This window comes from Desmodus rotundus, chromosome 5 (assembly GCF_022682495.2).
Source record: "Desmodus rotundus isolate HL8 chromosome 5, HLdesRot8A.1, whole genome shotgun sequence".
Taxonomy (NCBI): domain Eukaryota; kingdom Metazoa; phylum Chordata; class Mammalia; order Chiroptera; family Phyllostomidae; genus Desmodus; species Desmodus rotundus.
In genome coordinates this window covers 59,204,814-59,226,960 of record NC_071391.1, presented here as the reverse complement: position 1 = coordinate 59,226,960, position 22,147 = coordinate 59,204,814, and the positions used below count along the sequence as shown (strand labels likewise).

The following is a 22,147-nucleotide window of genomic DNA, read 5'->3' as shown; positions in this document are numbered from 1 at the left end:
AGCCATCTGCATTTCTGTTCTTCAGGAGAGGGTGTGTCATGGTTTGGCCATTTGAGGGCAGTAAGATTGTCCAAAGATCATCAGAGATGCTCTGAGAGCTACTGTGGAAACAGTAGTGTGCTGCTGGGAGGAGGAGACACATGGCAAAACCCCAGCCGTTCTCTCTGCAAGGAGGGAGAGCCCACTTGGCAGGATGAAGCCAGGCATCCTTCTGGAGTGTCCCAAAGAGTCTGAAGCAGATGGATTCACAGGTTGGGACAGATGAATTCTTATAAAGCCTTAGAATGTGGGGGTAAAGGGAGAAAGGAGGAAGCATGGTCTACCTATTTGCAAATGCCCTTCCATCTAAACTGCTCTAGCCTGCATCTAGTTTATATTCTTGTCCCCAGCTGCCTGGCTTCCCATTTGTAGTCTAATTTTGAGAGAAGGAAATAAGTTCAAAGCCAGGCAAGGGAGCACAGAAAGGTTTGCCCTCTGGAAAAAGAAATGTGCTTGGAGAGCACTTCTTTGGGGGGTGGGGAATGTACAACAGCTGAGGAGAGAATAGAACCATGTAACCATGGCATGATGCTGGCTTTGAAATGGCCCTTACCTAGCCTTTCTCCCAAATCTCCTCAAGCAGATGGAGTTCAGGATAGAAAACTTCACCTCTTGGGCAATGGGGCTATGGTGGTGATGATTATAACCAGCGGGGGAGTAGCGCCTTCCAGAGAATGTCTAGAAGAGCCAGAATTCTGATATCTTAGTCAAAAGTACTCCTCAGGGATCCTGTGGCCCCGCTCCTTCATTTTACCCAGAGGACTTTCAGGTTCAGAGACCTTGAGTGACCTTCACAAACATATCACTGAACAGCTAACTTGGGGTGCTCACCCATCCATGGAAGTCTAAAAGATTTTAAAAATACAAACCAAGCCCTGGCTGGTGTGGTTCAGTGGATTGAGTGCTGGCCTGCAAACCAAAGGGTCACTGGCTCGACTCCCAGTCAGGGCACATGCCTGGGTTGCAGGCCAGGTTCCCATTTGAGGGTGTGCAAGAGGCAACCACACCTTGATGTTTCTCTCCCTCTCTTTCTCCTTCCTTTTTCTTCTCTCAAAAAATAAATCTTAAGAAAAAATAAAACTATAAACTGACAGCGATTTCTTCCCACTGTGAAGAATTGTCATGAGACTTAAATGAGTGACTCTGGAAACAAATTGCACATACTTCCTGCTTAGCCAAGGAGCTTGCTCACCATGGTTGCCCCTGCTGTCCTTGATGGGGATTTCCTGTCCCCAGAGAAACAGTGAGTTTAAACTTCAGGACCCGTTTCTTTTGCTTAAAGAGTCCTCTTCCACCTAATTTTATGAACTTCCGGTCCCAGAAAACCTGAATCATGGCCTGCCTGTCCCACACAATAAATTTAAACATCTGATGCTCCAGCATTCTCCATATCAGAGGAGGAGGTCAGGTGAGGCTGAGGATGACTCAGTCTGGGCCCGCTGGGAAAACAGGCTGGGGCCTGTGGAAGAGTTGGGTCGGGTGTAACATTGAGGGCTGGCTCACATTGTGTCTCCAACTTTCACCCCCATCCTTGTTTCTCTCACCATTAGCTCCTTGCCCAGACCAGACTTGTCTTTCAGATCTACAGAACCAGGATTTTTGGTCTGACAAGAATCTTATTTTGTCATCAACCCTAATTTTATAGGCTCTGAGAATGGCTTAAGCACTTCAGGACTGTGAATTCCTCTCCCTGCAAGGCAAAGCCATGGGTGTTGGCCAAAACATCGAGCAGGTAGAAAGAATACCTGGCTCCCTTAGATGTGATCTGCCTGGTGTGTCCCTGCGTGGGTGGAAACCAAGGAATGATGGCTACCTATCTCAGTTCTCAATAAACAGGCCCCAGTGCAACTCTGCACTCCCTCCCTTAGTGCCTGTTACGAGCAAGGCTTCCGAGTTACCCTCTGAGAGGGTAGAACGCTGATAAGATATATAGTGCCTGTCCTCTGTGTTTATGTCAGAGAAAAAAACTTGTATAAAAAAACTTGCCCCTCACTGGATATTAATAACTACCATTTATTCAGCACCTAGTATAGGCTCTGCGTTTTATTATATCTTCTCTAGTCTTCTCAACAACTCTATGAGGCAGATATTACCCCATTTTGTTGATGTGGAAACTGAGGCTCAGAGCGGGTATGTGGTGTGTCCAGGCAGGCCTCTAGGTTAACCCTCTGCTCGCGGAGGCTGAATGTCAGAGGAAGACAGAGCCAGGGTGTGCCAAACCCTCCATTCTTGGATGCACACTGGCCTGGATTTAAATCCCAGTGCTAACACTTGTGTAGCCTTCGGAAAGCTGCTCTCTGTCTTGGTTTCCTCAGCTATAGGTTGAACAAAATACTCCACTTCATAAGGCAATTGGAAAGATGAAATGAGGTAATGGTGGGCACCGCTCATTTCCCCAGCACGTTCAGGTACAAAATGACTCGCTGGGCACAGAATGCTCATCTCCTAGATCTGCATGCCACTTCCTCACCAACTTCAGGTTTTTATTGAATTGGCAGCTTGTCAGGGAGGCCTTCCCTGGCCACTCTATCTACAAGACCAACCCTATTCCAATACTTCTTATCCCTTTCCCTACTTTGAACCAACTAATATATTAAAAATTGTATTCATTTATTTGTGTTTATCTTGTCTGTCTTCACCCACAAGAAGGGAAATTTTTTGAGATACAGAAATGTATCTCAAAAAATGTTTGTGTTATTTTGGTATCATCCCAAGCACGAATATATATTGGTTAAAGTAATGAATCATTTAGAAACAAAACAAAACAAAAACCCCAAGACTTTTTGGTACCAAAACCCTTAGGTTTTAATTTGGCTTTTTCCTCACTACCTGTTTGACCCTGGGTACATTACTTAAAATGGCTAGGCCTTGGTTTCCTCATTTGTAAACTGAGAAGAATAATGTTTTTTTTTTTTCATTTTTAGGACTGCTGAGATGATTAAGTGCCATGTCTGAAAACTGGCACATAGCAAGAGCTGGTTAAATGCTTTCTATTATCACTTAAAATAATCTGACCCGTTGCTCAACTTGTTTCAGTAAAACTCAAATCTGTTAGGCTAGTAGAAGAGGAAGCTAAAAACTGTGTATGCCCTCGGCGTTTCAGCCCAGTTGTCCTCCTCGTGTGGCTATAAACAGGTGAATACATGTGAAATAGCTCCCTGTTCACAACCCAAGGCTGCAGATGGGTCCGGATCACCATTACCAGGTCACTGAACAAGGAGGCTGGGGTAGCTCAAACGACTCGCCCAAGGCCACTGCCTCAAAATCCAGGGCATACAGGGCCTACACAAAGGTTCTGTCTCTTGAAATTATATCACACGCTGCCTCTCCTCCCAGGTTCTCTCTCCAGTGTGGGGTGGTGACAGGGGCCCTAGCCTCAGGAGCCCAGTCTCCAGCCAGGCTTGTCAATGACTATCATCTCCTGCAATTCACATAACATTTTAACACCCAGTTTTCTGGCGCAACCCACCCCTCACAGCTCACAGCTTTATGGGCAGGATCACAGGCGAGAAAAACTCTGGAAACTGTGAGGCACTGTATGCATTACCTCTGCAACAGGTATTAACATGTGAACCCCAACTTTCCAGTCCCAGGAGTCCCTCCTGTTTGCACTCCTCTCCAAAGCCACAAAGCGCTGGGTGGAAAGGCGGATTAACCCCCGAGCTTCCTTCAGGGCGTTTCTCCGGGAGGCGGGGGAGGAGTTCCGCCCCTTGCCCCCGCCCGCGCCTTCTCTCCGGTGCGCGTGCACTGTCTGTCTCTCTCCCGCCCAGGCCCCGCTGCGCTTCCCGGCCCGGCAGGCTCTGCACAGCACGGCGCGGGGGCAGCCAGGATGCAGGCGGTGAACAAGGAGCACCTGTACAAGCTGCTGGTAATCGGTGACCTGGGTGTGGGTAAGACCAGCATCATTAAGCGCTACGTGCACCAGAACTTCTCCTCGCACTACCGGGCCACCATTGGCGTGGACTTCGCGCTCAAGGTGCTTCACTGGGACCCGGAGACAGTGGTGCGCCTTCAGCTCTGGGACATCGCAGGTGAGGACTGGGGAAGGAGGTCCGGGGGCAGGAGCGCCTTGCAGCCCGCTTGCAGTCCCGGGGCAGAAGGGTTGCGGCCAAGTGAGAGAAGCAGGTCTCCGGGACACTGCGCCTAAAGAGACTTTTCCTGGTGGGTTGGAAACTTGGCTTCAAAGAAAACAAAGAAGTTTTTCGCTGTCGCTGAAACTTGCAGTGCACTCTGGCGTGTGGAGCTGTTGCTTTAATTACCTCTCGCACTCTCTCCTGGGATCTTTCGGTCCTGCGCGGGCTCTCCAGGGACGCAGAAGGAAACCTATTTAGACTTGCATTCAGTTCTTGGCCTCCAGCTCATTTTCCGGGCTGGTGACACGACCCTGACTGTCATGCCTGCCCTTCCGTGCCCAATCCAATGCAGGGGAAGCCCCTAAATTGGTTCACAGCAGAAACCCAGAGAGTTCCAGGCTAGAGGAGTTAATTCCTGTCTCCAATCGCTCACTTTATTCCAACTTTCTTCATCCCCTTTTCTACTCTCTGTCAAGCTAGGTGGAGGTTTGTTTGCTTTGAGGAAGCCACAGAGCTTCCTATGTACATAAGGGGGCAAAACATTATTTCTCTCCCCTGCGCCCACACTGTATCTCTCTCTCTCTGGCTCTCTGTCGTCTCTCCAAAGGAGTTGGTGTATATGTTTTAGGGACACTATTGTGTAGGGGTTTATGACATTAACCATACAATTTCTTGATTTGGTCCTAAAGTTTTCATTGAGAAACCTGGAAAACAAGAAGCTTCTTTACACTGTTTGAAATCAGAATTTGATTCTGAGAGTTTGTACCAGGAAGTAGGCGCAGTGGAATGTGAGGATGCAGTGTCAGCTCCAAAAGTGAGTCCCTGGACTGAGGCTGCTTGAAACCTGATCGTGTACAGGTCCTCATTACAGATCCTGGCTCTGCCACTCACTAGCATGCTCTGTCACTTCAGACCAGTGCCTTCAGCTCAGTGCATCCCTGTGCAATGCAGAGGGGTTGGGTATGGCCGCTCAGGAATCCTCCTGCTCACTGCTCAGAAGCTTTAAGGTCCTCTGGGATTCTGGGCTGAATCACTTCAGACAATCCCACTTCACCTCTGACCATTTCATGGTCTGTGGCGCCGAGAACTTTTTGAAGTGCTGGGCCAAAACTAGCTGCTTCCCTTTCAGAAAATAGGTTCATTTTAGCTGGTGCATTTGACTGGAAACGCTTTATCATGGCTTGAAGTGAGAACAAATGTGGAAAATTTTTGAAAGGGCATTTCTGATTCTGGAGACTCCAGTGCCTCTTTAATCATCAGCTGCCAGGTCTTATGATACAGCTCTTGGCATGCGGACAGATTCATGTGTTTAGAGTCATCTTCAGCAGCTTTGGTAGCACAGGGGTTATTAGAGACCAGAATATGTCATCAGCCACTATCTGATTGGACTTTTCATCTAGAAAATCCACTATGAGTCTGTGTACTTTGTTGTTCTAGCTGTTTGGATGAGTTAGAAGTCTCCGGGACTTGGGTTTAGAATTAGCTTACAGTTTGAAGGGGTAGCTGTGATTTAGACTTATGTGTCAAATGTAACAAAGGAGGTGACCTCAGGCATTTTATACAATGTCCATGGGTCTCAGTGTCCTCACCTGTAGGGAAAAAAGAAGGTCACAGTGATTAAGAACCTAAATTCCAGAGTTAAGCCACCTCTGTCTGAATCCCTGTTTTATCCTGCATGTCCAGGCTATTTTAGGCAAGTTCCTTAACCTCCTGGTCTCAGTTTCCTTATCTGTAAAGAGGCGAAAGGCTTTCTCCCAACAAATGAGAGATAAGCAACTAACAAATACTAGCTAAAGCTGACGGTACTTCTATCTAGGGGAGCTGCAAGGGTTCCTGGTACAGTAGCTACCATTTTTTTTTGAGCATGTATAAATGTTAGGCCAGAAGGACGTGATATAAATGTGCTGATTAAATTCTAATAAATAATGATTCCTGTATTGTATTCCAAATATGTTATTTATATGTTCCAAAATACCCAGCATCGTTTTTCAGCTTTACCCACATTACAACATACTGTCGTGAGAGCGTAACCCAAAGCTTCGAAATGCCTCCTTGAGTTATGATTCTGCCCTACGGTTGCTGTAGACACTATAGTCACAGAAGCTTGGGGGTGGGGGGGAGTGAGAAATCTGAGGAGCCTTGGAAATTCAGCTCTGCAGATAAGGTGTGCAACATTTCAGTAAGGGAGCTTCTTTGTCCCAGAGCTCTGATGCTCTCTGGTGACCTGTCTTTGGCAGCCTCCAGCCCAAAGGCCGTGTAGGCTGAGTTAGAAGTTGGGCAGCAGGCAAAGCCGGTTGGGGGAAGTTGGGCCATTGTGGGAAAGGATAAGTGGAGCATAGTACTAACATGTTCCAGGCTGCATAGGTAGCCCTGTGAGGAATGAAGTCATGAAATTCAGCATCAACTGCCCATCTAGGCTCCAGTCAGATAAGTGTACATTATAGTTCCTTCAAATCACAGCCTGACTATTCAAACATAGAAGTGCTTCTCTCTCTCCTTGGTGCTCAACTCTGGTGTGTATGTGGAAAGAACAGGTACTGAAGGCTGGTGGGCCCCGCTTTCAGTACCTGAAAGGGTTGGGGCTGTCCTGGTGGGATATCAGATCAGCCTGCTGTAGAGGGACACTTTGCTCAGTTAGATTCTTGCTATTCTTTTGGTTCATTGCCAAGTGGGGCTTGTTTTGTCCAGCAAATTCCCATGATATATCTCTTGTAGCCATATAGACTGGGCATCTGATCTTGAAAGACTCCATATAGACTGGGCTTGTGAACTTAGCCTTGAAACCAACATGAAAAGTTTCATAAACACCATAGGAACCAGCCATCACCCTAGTCCCATTGATTCCATTTGAGAGGAAAAGCTGGGCCAGCTGTGGGTTCAGAAGTTCTTGATAGAGTGAGAAAAATTGAGTCAGTTTTCCCAAAGCCACCCAGCTAACAAGTGGAAGAGCTGGAGTTGGCCCAGTTCTGTCTGGCTTAGAATCAAGCCACACTGTTTATGGCCATAGGCCTGTGAGTGCTTGGTGCACAGGCGGCCCACAGGGTTTGTACCCTCTTCCCCTTTAAAGGCCTTGCTTCTTCAGTACATGGGTTATTTTGTCTTTTCCTTCCCATTTCTAATGCATTGTTGGATATTATACATACAGTACCCCTGAGCAGACTTTGGAAGGAAGTGGAAAGAAAATGTATTTCTGAAAATTTGATTCTTAGTTATAGGTTTTATTCTTTTTATAAATTTATCAAAAAGAGTAAAAAAAATGATCACACTTGAGACTATTTTTTCCTCTTGATGTGCTTTGGGACCTAACTGCAGGAATTGGGACAGAGTAATAGCAGCTAACATTTCTTAAGCACTTATACTTACAGTTGTCCACACAGGTTTAATTTCCCAGTAAAATAGCTGTTTAAGTGGTAGTGCTGGAATTTAAAACTTGGCCCTTTCATCTAGCACCTAGGTCCCTAACAGTTTCCTCTACTTCCCATAACTTAAAAATGGAATACTTTAGACATATTCTAAATGCATTCTAAATTATAGCCTTGATTTTCCTGTGGTATCATATTTGTACTACACTATCTCTTGCCATCTGTGTCAGTGTTAATATATTCTACCGTGTTCGGGTAGTCTGTGGTCGCTTATTCCGACCTCTTATTCCAAATACCCTGTGCAAGTTACTTAGCTTCTATGGCTTGGTTTCCTGTCTATGAATTGGAGACATTAGTGCAATCTGCATCTTAGAGTTGTTAAAAGAGTGAAATGAATTAATTCATAGAAAGCTGGGCCGGACACATAATAAATGCTGAATAAATGTTAGTTGTTATGCTTGTTGTTTTAACTGTTATTACCAATTACTTTCACATACAATTTCCAGCCTGATCTTTCCAGCATCGCTGAAGGTATAGACAGAGCAGGCTATACCTATTTTTTTTTAGAGGAGATTAAAAGTCAGAAAGGTAAAGGACTTGCCCAATGACAAAAGAACTAGCAAGTGGCCAAGAAGAACAAGAACAGCAGAAACCCAATTCTAGATTTAACCAATAGAGTGGAATATAAATTAAGTTGACAGATAATTTAGAGAGTGTCTCTTCACTATGTGAAAGAAACACTCTCTAAAGTTTCACTGCAAGGCTGTACCAAATAATCAATGCCTCTAAATATTTAAAACAAGATCCAACTTACAAGAAAAATATTTTCCTGCAGGGCACATCTGTCCTAACTTTCCAAGCCTAAGCCACGTGACAAAGAAGCATTGGAGGACATTTAACTATCCCACGGGCAGAGTGGAAGAGGGTGGCAGCCTGGAGTGAGGGTCAGGAGCCCTGGGGCACTGACTCCGCACACCAGTGGCTGCGAGAGTCACCTGGTCAGGGTGCTGTGTTCTTTTAGAGGTTGTGAAGAGCTTCCACATGGGTTTGTACTTGACCGTATCATCAGTATCTATTTCCAAATACTGCAATTTTCCAAGAAGTTTTAGAAGAAGGATCCTATATATCACCGTGATAGATCTAGACATGTAGAAAGAGCTAAATTTGACAACCACTATGTCAAGCAAAAAAAAAAAAATACATATCTAATTGGGAGTGCTCTCTGCTAAGCAATTTACTGCCTGGATAATTGTAGATTTTCTAAATACCTTGTGGACTAATATGCTATGTGCTTACAGGTTAATAATACATACACCAAGCAAAAGGGTGAACTTTCAAAGTAGGGTGAGGGATGTGTATGAAAAACACCACAGGGCTTTCTGCAGAAAATCATTAGAACCCCCATCTGGCACAGGCGTGTGAACATGAGGCTATGGACATGTCCCCTCATCTAGATTTTATAGGACTAGTTCAGGCAGGGGAGCGCATAGCAGACTGACCAAGGAAAGCTAAGTCGTTTGAGGGAAGGAGGGGAGAATGGAGAGGACCAGCTCCTATGGGTGTGGTTGGTTTCTTCAGCAGCCATGTCTATGAAAAGCCTGGTATGTGTTAGGTGCTGTACTGGGTGAGGAGAAAACAAAGTAGGATAAAGAATTGAACAGGACTTGATTCCTGACTTCGAGAAGTTCACATTTTGGTGGACATGATAGCACAACAGCAAATCTCTGCCATTGTGAGGAAAGTGTATCGATATCGGTAACTCCAAAACACTCTGGTGGTGCCAAGAGGGTTCTGGCCACGCCACTTCCATCCGGTCTCGGAGGTTAAACCTGAGCAGGCAGGACAAAGCCTCTAGCTAATGTGATATTTCCTGTGCTGTACCTGGTCCCAGTTACTCCCTGTGAGTGATTTCAGGGCTGCACAACCTGAGACAAAAGTTCATCCCCCGGCCCTCTTTAATTCTCCTTCTCTTGAAGATCTCATGCATGCTCATGGTTTTAAACTCTATGCTGACAACTCCAAAACTCTGCATATGACCTTGACTTCTCTTGAGCTTCAGACCTTCAGTTCTGTCTTCCTGCTGTATGTCTCCTTTTTGATACCTCATTTATCTTGCATGATTAATATGCCAATAGCAACTTGCATAAAAAAGCAGGATTTTTTCTATTTAAAGTAATATATTCTCTATGTAGCAAAACTGGAAGGTACGAAAGAAAACAACGACAAAGGAATACAGACAGACAATATCCACAATCACCCCTCTTAATGACGAGTAGTAAAGGATGTGATTTGTAAGGCTAATCAAGACATTTTTCCACACACACCGGACTTTCTAATTTGTGTTAACCATGCTATCTTTCTTCCAGTCACTAGATTTGAAACCTCTGCCACTGTTTCTCCTCCTTATTTGACCTGCACACACCATCAATCCCAGATCAGATGGTGATTATGCCTCCCACGCAGTCACTGCCCTGGACCTGGGCCAGCACTATTAATTACTTAAATCTTCTGCTCTCCTAGCTCCCTGGCTCCATCCAGTCTCCTCGTCCTCCAGTTCGTATATGAACCAAGCTTAGGTTTATCTTCCCAGGACATCACGTTGGTGGCTCTGTGTTGCCTTTAGATTATATACATCATGATGAGCGGAATGAAAGTGGTGGAGATGAAGTGACGGGCAGGCTGGCAATTAGCAAGAGGACACATTCGAAGTCACAGAGCTACTGAGGGAAGAGTTTGTGAGGTCCTGGCAAGTAAGACGTGACTGGTGTCCTTGAGGCTTGGCCATGACAAAAGGAAGCTTGGGATCTGCCTCACTGTGGCCCTGTCTTTAGTTTTACAAACTGTGCTTCTTCATTTAACAAAGTCTTCATAATTTGGAGTGAAACGTGATTCATTTGGAGGTCAAATGACAAAACTCTCTTCTCTATGATCTGTGGATACAGTAGATGAAGTAATAATACCTTCTTAAAAGATCATTTTCCCAGAGTTAAGACCTTGAGGACTCATCAGACCAAACCCTTTGTTTTACAGATGAGGAGCTATGATTCGAAAGGCAGGGGGTCAGGGGTGGTAGCTTTGTTTCTCAGACCCAGAGAAAGTTAGGGGCAGAGCTGGAACCAGAATGAAGGCTCCTCTGGTTCATTAATGATGAGATCTGAATAATTAAAAACTACTTTTTAACCCCAGATGTTTTGGGTGTTTTAAGTACCTGGGCACAGAAACAATTGGATTTGGTAGGCACCCGGCACCATGGGCATTAATGCATGGAAGAAGAGAGGATGATGATGGTTTGGCATTGAGGGCACACACAGTCATCCACAGTCTGGCTTCAAGAAGCATTCCTGTTTAACTTCCCCCACCCTCCATTAGGAGGCTTACGATTTGGCTATTTGAGCCCCTTGCTGTTCCTTATTCACACCCCATGTTTATTGCTCTGTGACTTTGCTATTGCTCTTCTTGCTGGTTCACACGTGTGCCCTTCCCCTTATTTCCACATGTCTAAATCCTACCTTATGTTTAAGACTCATTTGAAAGGGCAACTCCTCTACAGAGACTTCCCTAATTTTCTTATTCCAGTGGTGCTTCCTCCTCCCTTGAGACACATGCAACTTTTTTATTTCCTTCTAGCACTTCTCTCTTTAGCAATCAATATACTAGAGTGATGCTGTACTTCTCCAAATATCCTTCATGATTTTTAGCAGACTTCGCCACGTGCTGTTTGTTACGTAATTTAATGAAATGACTGTGGAGTCAGCAAAGAAGAGAAGGAGAAAACACCACGTATGTGGAGACTAAGGGCAGGTTTCAAAAATGAAATGAGAGAGTTTAGGAAGAGGATAGTCAATCGTTTTAAACATCTACGGGAAATCAGAATCATTACTGTCAGCTCTGAGTCTTTATTTTTTGCATTCTGTGTTACCCTGATACATTATGTAACCTTCCTTTTTCACCAGCCCTGCATAAATCTGCTCTCTCAAGATGAGGGGTGAAAAACTAGCTTCTTGTGTCACGTAGAAGCCCAGCTTCACTTTCAGAATATGTCTACGCTAGCTCCTCAGTTTAATGTCAATAAAGGAATTATCTATCGCACGAGGGATTCCGTCACATTTCAGTCTTACTTATAGGGTGAAGTTCAGAACAAGTTAATTTAAATTACTTGTCAGGTGGACTGTTGTCCCTGCAATCTAAGGGCATTAATAGCCACCATTTATTGAGTGTGGGTATCACTTCATTTATCACACACAATGAGCTTATCATAGAGACAAAAATCTGTGCTTAGACAGACTAGAAAATAAACAAGCAAAAAAAAAAAAAAAACTGCATAAGACTTTTCAAAGTCACAGTTAGTCAGGGGTAGGGCCAGAATATAAACTGAGACTTGTCTGTTTGTAAATCCTATTTTCTAACCACTCTATTCTACTATTTGCTAATGGGTGATGTAACAGTGCAATAGTTTTCACATGTGATAAATTGTTTAAGTTGCATTTAGGAGATACAGATTATTTATTTTAAAGCAATAATTTATTATGTTTTTGAACCTTTACACTTTTAGATAGAGTGAAGAATTGAATCGGCTCCATTCTTCCCACGCCTCACTGCTGCAGACTTGCAGTTGGTTTGGTGGTAACAGCCGTCTTAAATACCACTTTCAGGCAGGAAACCCATAGTGACCGAGGGTCGCAAGTCTCTAGTTTGAGTATTAAAGATAAGAATAGCTACGATGCTCGATGATATTGGAATAAAAATGATCTTGTATGGGTAGCATGGCATGTGGGTTTGTTTTCAATTTCAAGAAAACAATGCTTTAAACTAGAGCCCGCCACTCTCATTTCCTGTTTCACGTTTTTTCACATCACTCTTGATTTTTATTACACAAACTGTGAAACCCTAGTTTCAAGACAATATGATCATATTAAAAGGGAAGTAGTTTGGTCTAATGTTAAAATTGTGAATTACCTTGAGCTAATAGTTCCTGAGGTTTCTGATTGGTCTTAAGCGCCACTGTGTTTACTTCGAAATTTTATAATATCCAGTTGTTCACCTGTGAGTTCACTGAGGCACCCAGCACCCTGAGTACCTTGGTATGCATTTTTGGAATTTGTGCTCTAAAGGAATCTAGAAATCCTTTGAGTAAAACCCTTAGAGGCCAGGGTCTCTTGTGAGTTACGTATGACAGTATTTTTAATGGTTATTTAGAGGTGATGTCTCGGGTGCTGGAAATTCAGAGATATATTTTCTTTTCAATACACTTGGGCTTACAATTCAGTTGAGCTATTTTTAGGTAGTTTGGTGTATATTTGTCTAGGTTGTAATTAGTTTAACTAAAAACGCAAGATGCTGATCTATCTTGATTCAGGTGAACCTCTCTTTGTGACTTGGTTTCACTCCCCTCTCCTATCCATTATTGGATATTACATTATTATATGACCTTGTTCCTCTATCCAAGTGAATAATTTCATTTAACCCGAGTAATGCCAAACCCCAGTCAAAATAAATTCTGACAAAAACCCTTGGGATACTGGGATGCTCATTTTCACACACATGCGCACATACACACAAACACACGCTGCCTTAAATTTAAATACAAATTCAGAATTTACTGAAAATACAGGGTGGGGCAAAAGTAGGTTACAGCTGTGAGTATGCAAAACACAGAGTTCATTCTTGTATAACTGTTTATTAATTATATTTCCATACAAACAACTGTAAACCTACTTTTGCCCTACCCTGGATTTCTGAAATTTAATTTAAAACCTAGATCACTATAATCTGTCCACCCTTCCTTTCTATACTGCTGTTATTTAGGGACCCCTAAGAAACCAATTGTTACTTTTTATGTCATCTTATTCTCTTGTACACATTATCTTAATTCAGTACACTGCATCCAACTCTACCTTCTTGTTGAATAGGGGTAAGATCCGCTTCTAAGATAGGACAACCAGTAGTAAGACGCAATGAGAGCCACCGTTCACGGGGGAACCGAAGAGATCGTGTGAAGAGCTTGGGTGGTTCTGAAGTGGGGACAGATTTTTTTTCAGAGTGGATCTTTTGGGGTTTTTTTTTCCGAAAGAAAAAAAAAGAAAAGGAAGGAAAAGAAAAGGAAAGGAAAGGAAAAAAGGAAGGGTAAGAGGGAGGGAGGGAGGGAGGAAGAGGGGGAGAGAGAGAAAGAGAGAGAGAAGGACAACATGTTTGGGGAGTGTGTTTGACTGATTGGCAGCCAGGGGATAAGACAGAATGAAGCCTCTCTTTCAGGGTGGATCTGAAGAATGAACAAGTAAGGCATAGAAAGTAAATGAGTTGGATCAGAGATCTTGCTTTGTTCAGTCCACTTCTTTCCCAGCTGGGGTTCCCTCTCACAGATAATGAATCAGTATTAATTGTTACTTCATTATGTAAAGAGTGCTTGTATTACCCGTTCCATTCTATTTCGCAAGTCCATCATGAGCAGAGACTGAGAGCCACTCAGAGTGTGTGCGCTATGGACACATAAGGGTACGGTAATTGAGTAATTCGACGTAGGCTCAAGGAGTTGCTGTGTAATTGGTGACACAGGCTGCAGAGGTTTGCAGCACTGAAAAAGGAGTACAAGGCAGAGCAAGCAAGTGATGTAGTGTCAGAGCTGAGTGCAGACAGAGGAGGAGCGAGCTGAGTGCAGGGCCAGTAGTCAGCAACAGCCCCTTGAAGGTAGGGGCCTTGATCCAATCTTGAAGAATAGCTAGAATTTAGTTAGGTAGAGAATGAGAGAGAGGGTGTGTTGCAGTGGGAGTGGGCATGGAATGAGTGGGCATGAAAGCGAGAGCCTAGTGGAGCCTAGCAAGACCTAGTTTTGGGCAGGATCCTGATCTCAGTCTGAGGATCCACCTTATAGATCAAGATGTATAACCTTGAAAATCCCATAGGAGCCCAGAAGGTAAAATAAATTGACTCTGTACTTGGCAAGAGCTTACTTGCTCATCTTTCAGAAGCTTCTGTTCTTAATGTTGGATCACTCAAGCTACTGTTCCCTGTTTCCCTAGGAAACAGGAACAAAGCTTCCCCATAATCCTGGCTCACAGTTTGTTCCTCCACAAAATTCCACATATAGCTCGATGGCTGTACTGGAACAAGGCCAAGGTGTTAAATAGTGTTTTGATACAAAGAAACAAACATGGGATTCTAGGTAACCATTTATAAGATACAATAAGAAAAATGAATCAATAGCAACAATTTCTTTTAAAATTACATAAATTTCATTGAGCTCTAAATATTTTTGTTAGACTTCTTTTGAAAAAGTTGATATAAAAACACAAATTTAAGGCAGTGTTATTGTGGTATATAATGAGACAAAAGACGGCATCTCAGCAAAATTTATTTTCTTTAAAATTGGGTGTTCGGTACTGGTCAGATCAAATGGACTAATACCTAAACAGTAGTCATGTAATGTAGACCTTGTATTTCTGAGTGTTCTGAGTTTTCAAGATATTGCAATATCTGTTTTATTAGAGATCTTCCAATTTGTAGCTTTTGTTACAGTTTATAACTTTTTACAACTGGGAAACAGATCAAGTTGCTTTAAATCTCATGTGAGTCACATAACATGTTAGCAGCCCACTCTTCAGTTTTTGGCATCTGCTGTAGGCAGTGGTGGATCTCCGAAAGTGTTTAATTAGGTAAGTGATAGGGCGAAAGCAGGGCTTCGAAAGGTGAAAGTGGCAGAGGTGTATAGAAATTAAAGTACAAGTAAGATTTCAGCCTTGACCACCACCGGAACTTTAGCCTCGAATATACAACTACCTACCCAGCGTATCTGCCTAACAGGCATGTCAAACTTGCCAGGTCGGAATCCCAGTCTACTTCCACAAATCCTTTACCTCCAAAAATCTCCTCCGTCTCAGCAAATGGCAACTCCATAACTTCAATAGTTCAGGCCAAGAGTCTGGGAAATCGTGCTCGAATCCTATTATAATCTGCATCCCATCTGACGTCTCTGTCTCCAAAGATGTCTAGAAACAACCAACCTTTACCACCTTCCCCACCAGCACTTTGGCCCACACCATCATCTCTTGCTTGGATTGCTGTCTCCCCAGTTCTAACCCTGGCTCCTGCAAGTCATTCCTCAGGCAGTAGCGATGGTCAGCCACTTACTTCTGTCAGTTCATGTTTCTCATCTGCTCACAATCCTTCAGCGCTTTCCTGTCTTGTCCAGAATGAAAGGCTGCCTCTGTGTGACGGTCCCACACTGTCTCCAGTCTGGCCCCTGTGATCTTCCTCACCGCACACCCAGCCAACAGTCTCCCTGCTGTTCTCCGAACGCTCGCCAGACTCATTGGTGCCTCTGTATCTTCATACTTGCTGTTCCTTCTGTCTAAAATCCTCTCCTCCTAAATATCCATGTGGCTCGCTCCTTTACCAGTTTTTGGCTTTTACTCAAATGATTCCTTCTCAGTGGGTCGTCACTATTCATGCTGCTTAACTTTTCCCTCCTCACCCACATACCCCTTCCACGCTTCCTGCTTAAATTCTCTCCATAGCACTTTTCACCAGAAAATGTGGTGTTATAGATATATTACTTAGATTTTTGTTTACTGTTACCTCTTTTCACTAGAATGTAAGCCTCATAAGGGCAAGGATTTTCCATTTTTTCCTAGTTGCTAGAATGGTGCTTGGAAAATAATAAGCATTCCATACTTGTTTTGTTAAATGAGTGGATGTGGTGATGTGAGATGAGACAATCCTAACTGAAGTGATTTCAGTGGAAGTGGAAAGAATGTGATGAATGTAAGAGACACAACAGAGAATGACTCTTAGAGACCTGTTCAGTCTGTAGGTATCCACTGGGAGGGGGCAAAGAACTACAAGTTATTTCTTCACTCGGGAAGGAGATATAATCAAACCCTTGCTGGATACAGAGTGCAGTGTTTGTCCTAGGGGCTGCAGAAACTTGGTTCTGGCTCAGGGGAGAGGAGTAATTTTGTAGGGATAGAGTACACAGGGTTAATTTCAGGATATAACCCTGGGTGATGGATTGGCATTTTTCTGTCGATGGATCGGTGGAGCCAAGAAGTGAAGAAGGAAGATGAAAGAGTTGCAGAGCCATTGCCAGAGAGTCAGATGGGCTCTTAGAAATGGGAAACCCTTGCTCTCCAGGGTGTTCGCCTGACTCTGAGCCTTGTCTGTGGGGCTCCCTGAGCCTTCAAAACCAGTTTAAGCCATTATAAGCCCATTTGATCATGCTATCAATTGTACAGTTTGTTTTCCCCAGGTTCTTGTGCAAGGTCCATATTTACTGTTGGCTTTATTTTCCTGTTTATCTGCTATTACTCCACATCTCTGTGGCACTTTTAGTTTTACTGATTATGTCATGACCTCCAACACATATATTCTTTGGAATAGAGTAAATTGATTCCAAGGAATCATTTCTTAAGATGAGAATGATTATGAAAGCACGATGTTCCAGTATGAAATTTGTTGCAACAGACATGCACATAACCCAGTAAGAATAATGTTAATTGTATCCATCACTGACCATCTATTGATTATTTACCGGAAATTCAAGTAGAATATAGAGTAAATGCATTCATATGCGGCACTACTTCATGAATCCATGATAAATGATGTATGTTAGAGGAAGAAGGAATCTTAATTTCTGTTTATTTCTATCATAGTATCTTGAGCTCTTACTATATCTGAAAGGTGGAGAAATAGACCTTGGATTTACAACATTAAAACATGATTAACCTTCTCTCCAGGTTTTTTTACAGCATTGGAGAGTTGGAACCAGAGCAGGAATACACAGCATGATAAGTGCGAATGGTGTAGGAGAAGGAAAACGCTGCGGGGTTGTGAGAAAGGGGATCACCAGTTCCAGCTGGCAGGACAGGGAAAGTTGCAGAAATGTGTGACATTTCAGAGCACAGGTAGAGGATGCATAGAATTTCACTGAACAGAGTGAGAGGAGACATGGGGAGGGAATTTAGGCTGCAGGAACAGAGATACAAAAACAAGGAAGCCCAGGCAGTGATGTTAGGTGTGTTTTCGGAACCCAAACCACTCCATTTGTGCTTCGGCCATGGGCCCTTTGCTGGGAGTGGCAGGGGAAGAGTGTGGAAAGATGTTTGGAGCCAAAGACTCCTCCAGTGTAGTGTCAGTCATGGTATCTGTTTTTTAAGCACATGAGAGCCATCGACAGGCTATAACAGCAGAGTGTAATGATGATATTTACATTTTGAAAGTAGATTCTGATACAAATAGAGTTCTAAGGCTTCACCTAGGAAGTGCTTCAAAAGAAAACCAACAGATCTGGGCCCCATACAGAGTCAACACAATAAGATTCTTTGAAGAACATATCAAATATCTCAGATGATTCCTTTTTCTTCCAGCTCAATTGACATGTAATTGACAAATAATATTGTGTAAATGGAGAGTCTTCAGTGTGATGGTTTGATATACTTATATATTGCAAAATGATTACCACAACAGGGTTAATTCCACAACCTCATCACCTCACATGATTGTCATTTTTTGGTGTGTGATGAGAACATTTAAGATCTACTCTCTTAGGAACTTTCAAGTATATAATGCAGTATATTGTTAACCATAGTCACCATACTGTACATTACAACCCCAGAACTCATTCATCTTGTAACTAGAAGTTTGTACCATTTGACCAACATCTCTGTTTCCCCACCCCTAGCCCCTGGCAACCGCCATTCTAGTCTCTGTTTGTATGAGTTTCCCTTTTTTAGGGTCCACATATAAGAGAGATCATACAGTATTTTTCTTTATCTGTCTGACTTATTTTCCTAACAATGCTTTCATAGCCTTTGCTCATGTTGTCACAAAAAGCAAGATTTTCTTCTTTTTTTGTGGTTGAGTAATAATCTGGGGTGTGTGCGCGTGTGTATATGTACACATCCCATTTTCTTCATTCATTCATCTGTTGACGGACATTTAGGTTGTTTCCATGTCTTTGCTGTTGTTGGTAATGTTGCAGTGAACACGAGTGTGCAGATATCTCTTCAAGGGAGTGATTTCACCTCCTTCAGAGATACACCATCAGGTGGATTTCTCTGCTGCCAGCATGGCAACTGTCTGCAACCTGCATCTGTATTGACATTATACTGGGGAGAGTGGGAGTGGTGAGAACTGAGATGCTGAGAGCCCCCATTAGGGTCCAGAGGAGAAGCAGTGAGGGCCTGGGTGGAGCTTTGGCAATGCGGATGGAGAGGAGGGGACAGATCAAGAGCCATGTCTGAAATAGAAGTGTTGGCAGGATGTTGAAGACCCGTTGCATATGGGCGTGAGGAAGGAGTCTGAAGATGACTTGAAGGCGCCACTCTGGGTGGCAGTGTGGATGGTGATGTTGTGAACCACAGCGGGGAACACAGGAGGAAGAAGAGGTAGAGATTTGGATGCCTGCACATTGGGAAGGTTGATTAGAGAGGGTTGCCAGAGGCAGTGATGAATTTAGTTTAGGGTATCCAATCCAGTTTTCCTATTTTACCAATAAGGAAACTGAGGCTCAGAATGGTAAAGTGGCAAATCTGAGGTTGCAAAGCTAGTTGGTTAATAGAAAACTGAATATACTTCCTCTTGTTCTGTTTATGCCTTTCGAGAAGATTCACTGCTGGGTTATATATACTGAGAGCATCTATATAGTACTAATGCCAAGTGAAAATATCATTAAATACACATTATAGCTGTGTTGCTTGTGTATATTTTTAACCAAGTTTATGACACCAAATGGATCAATTCCAGGCAATTGAGACAGAGAGCCAAGTGTTGATTTAATGGTGATATCATGGGGCGAGAAGGCATAAAAGCAGGAATGAACCTTGGAGATAGGTCAGAACAGCTTCACTTTACAGATGAGAAAACTGGGTCTCAGGGAGAGAAGTGCATTTGTCTAAGGCTGACCAGTGATTAAAATTAAGACCCATGTTTTCTGACCCATTAAGTTAGTGACTTCATTTTTTTTAAAGATTTTATTTATTTATTTTTAGAGAGAGGGAAAGGGAGGGATAAAGAGAGGGAAAGAAACACCCACCAGTCAGTTGCCTTTCATACACACACCAGTTGGGGACCATGACTACAACTCAGGCATGTGCCCTGACTGGGAATTGAACAGGCGACCCTTTGCTTTGCAGGCTGACTCTCAACCAACTGGTTGAGCCATGCTGGTCAGGGCAAGTTAGTACCTTCTGCAGTGAGGTTATCCAGATTGTGTCTGCAGCCATTGTATTTTTTTGTGATTCAGTTGATTGCCACTTAATATCCCTCGAAGCAGGGAGCTGAATCATGGACCATGTCCACAGGGCTGCGTGTTCAGAGACTAAGAGGAAGCAAGCATCTACACGGTATCATTTCCAGTGCATGCGTCCAGTATGCCACTTCTTAGCTTAGACGTTTCTCAAGGACAAAAGACTACGTATTTGCAGCACAAAACACAGAGCCTGGACCATATTCACTATTCAATAAATGTGTGTTAAATGAGTGATCTAGCCTCAAGGGTGATTTTTGAACTATGGTTTATTTCCTTTTTATTAATAGTAGATTACCTATGATAAATACACCAGGTCTCTACTTTGCCCATATGTAGGCACTCACTAAAAATCACATGGTTCTCATTATTTTAATAAGAAACAGCAGACAGGGCTGTCAGCTGACAGGATAGGAAGAGTAGAATGGGAGCGCTAAGCATGCCCTGGTCTGAATGTGACCTCTCTCTGCAACACCAAAGATACGAACTTTCCAAGTCTGTTGGCCCAGTGACCTCAACAAACAAAGGTCTTTTCTTTCTAGAAACACACTTATTCTCCTTGTTTCTTATCCGACACACATACTCTCACAAACTCAAACATACGTACACATTTCCTTTTTGAGTTCCTATGAATGTGTTCAACCTCTATATATTGCTTTTTTGCATAGTCTTAAAAATGACCCTTTGCCACATATTTGAAATGTAAAATCTTTCTTTTTGAGGGCCTCCTTACTCTGCTATGAAAACCTCTGAACAAGTAGATTACTAAGTGACACGTGACTTTGCCCTTCATCTGATTAGTCCCCTGAAAGGGATCATAAGACATCCTTACAAAGCCTAGAGGCCCTCAGAGTCCTGAGTGATCACAGAGGGCGCCTTTTTCCCCCATGTTCCTGAAATGTCTTGGCTGCCCTGAGTGCTATCAATGGAGCTCACTGTTGCGCGTCAGAAACTAAAAAAAAGGAAAAAGGAAAAAAAGAAAGGGGAGGAAGGGAGGGGGGAAGAAAGAAAGGAAGGAAGAAAAGAAAAAAGAAAGAAAGAAAGAATAAAAAAGAAATGAAGAGGAAAGAACAGAACAGAAAAGAAATTTAAAACTCATTTTGGGAAAAGGAAAGTTCACCTGTGGGTTATGTGTCATATGAAGAGTATTATAACCCTTTCTTTCATTGACTGGGTGCCTGTGAAAATAAAATAAAAAGTGCTTCGGTGGTATAGCCCACGTAAGAAATGTTTCAGGGTCATCATGAGGTGGCTCTGACAAAAATGCTCTCGGGTCAGACCTGAACACGCAGGCTTACCTGTGAGGGTGGGAATCCTTGACCTTCGTCCGTTTCCACCAGGTGCTGTGGCTTATGGATCATTTTCACTTACAATTCGTGCCAATGCCAATGTGAACTAACAACCTACAGAAAACCTCGGTAACTCGAATTAAAGCTCATCATCAGAAAACCTGGAACTCCAACTTAAGTGTAAACTGTTCTTAGAGGTGTGTTAACCTGTGTGTTCTTAGATACATGCCACTTTCAGCATTTTATTCTAAGATAAGTTGACTTACTGAATACTTACCTAACTTAAAATATTTATGTAACTTTATAAGACTCTGAACATAAATTCTCAAGTAAAAATAAAAGTCTTTGTCTTATATACGTCTGGAGCTTTTTGGTTTGGAAAATACAAACCCAGTTTTCATTAAACCTTATCTTCAGCAACGACTAGTAGATAGAATGACAAGCAATAGGATTTTGTTGATTTCTGTTATTCAGCTGAAATACCTGTAATTTTTTTTTGTTATAAACTCTGGACAGGAGCTATGATTTTACTATATATCATATTGGCTTTTGTAAATTTTAACAGCTGGAGAAAGGGAAGGAAAACTTAAGTACCAGGTTGTTATAAGGTACTGTGCTGGGTGGTTTACACAGGTTAATTCATTTCATTCTTATGACAACCTCTTGAGGTACGTACTATAATTACCATTTTACCGATGAGGAAGGCTAAACTTAGAGTGTGTAATAAACTTGCAAAGATTCACTTAGAAAATTAAGAATCAGAGCAGAAATGATTCTAGCTGATTGGTCTAAAAAAGACCAACTTATTTATTTATTTATTTATTTATTTATTTATTTATTTATTTCCTTTCTTCCTTCCTTCCTTTGCTCTTCCTCTCCCTATCCCTCCCTCCCATCTCTCTCTCTCTCTCTCTCTCTCTCTCTCTCTCTCTCTCTCTCTCTCTGTGTCAGAGGGCTTTTCTTACACAATAGATTGTAGACTGCTTAAGGGCAGCGGTCACCTAGTTCACTGTTCTTGTCCTAGCATGTCACTCAGAGACTGGCACCGACACATGAATATCTGTTATCCATTTAATTGAGTTGAAGGGGACACTCCTGATATGGGAACCTGGAGGAAAGCTAGTACAGGACTCTGGCTCATTACTT

At 42.9% G+C, this 22,147-nt stretch overlaps 1 protein-coding gene across 1 annotated transcript in view; it reads left to right on the top strand.

The window, feature by feature from the left end:
• The first annotated feature begins 3,764 nt into the window (after window positions 1-3,764).
• Window positions 3,765-22,147, top strand: part of RAB38 (RAB38, member RAS oncogene family) — a 46,378-nt gene continuing 27,995 nt past the window's right edge. The window contains exon 1 of the mRNA XM_024572764.4: window positions 3,765-4,070. Coding sequence (XP_024428532.1) covers window positions 3,869-4,070 — 202 coding nt within the window. The 5' untranslated portion in view covers window positions 3,765-3,868. The remainder of the gene's footprint in view (window positions 4,071-22,147) is intronic.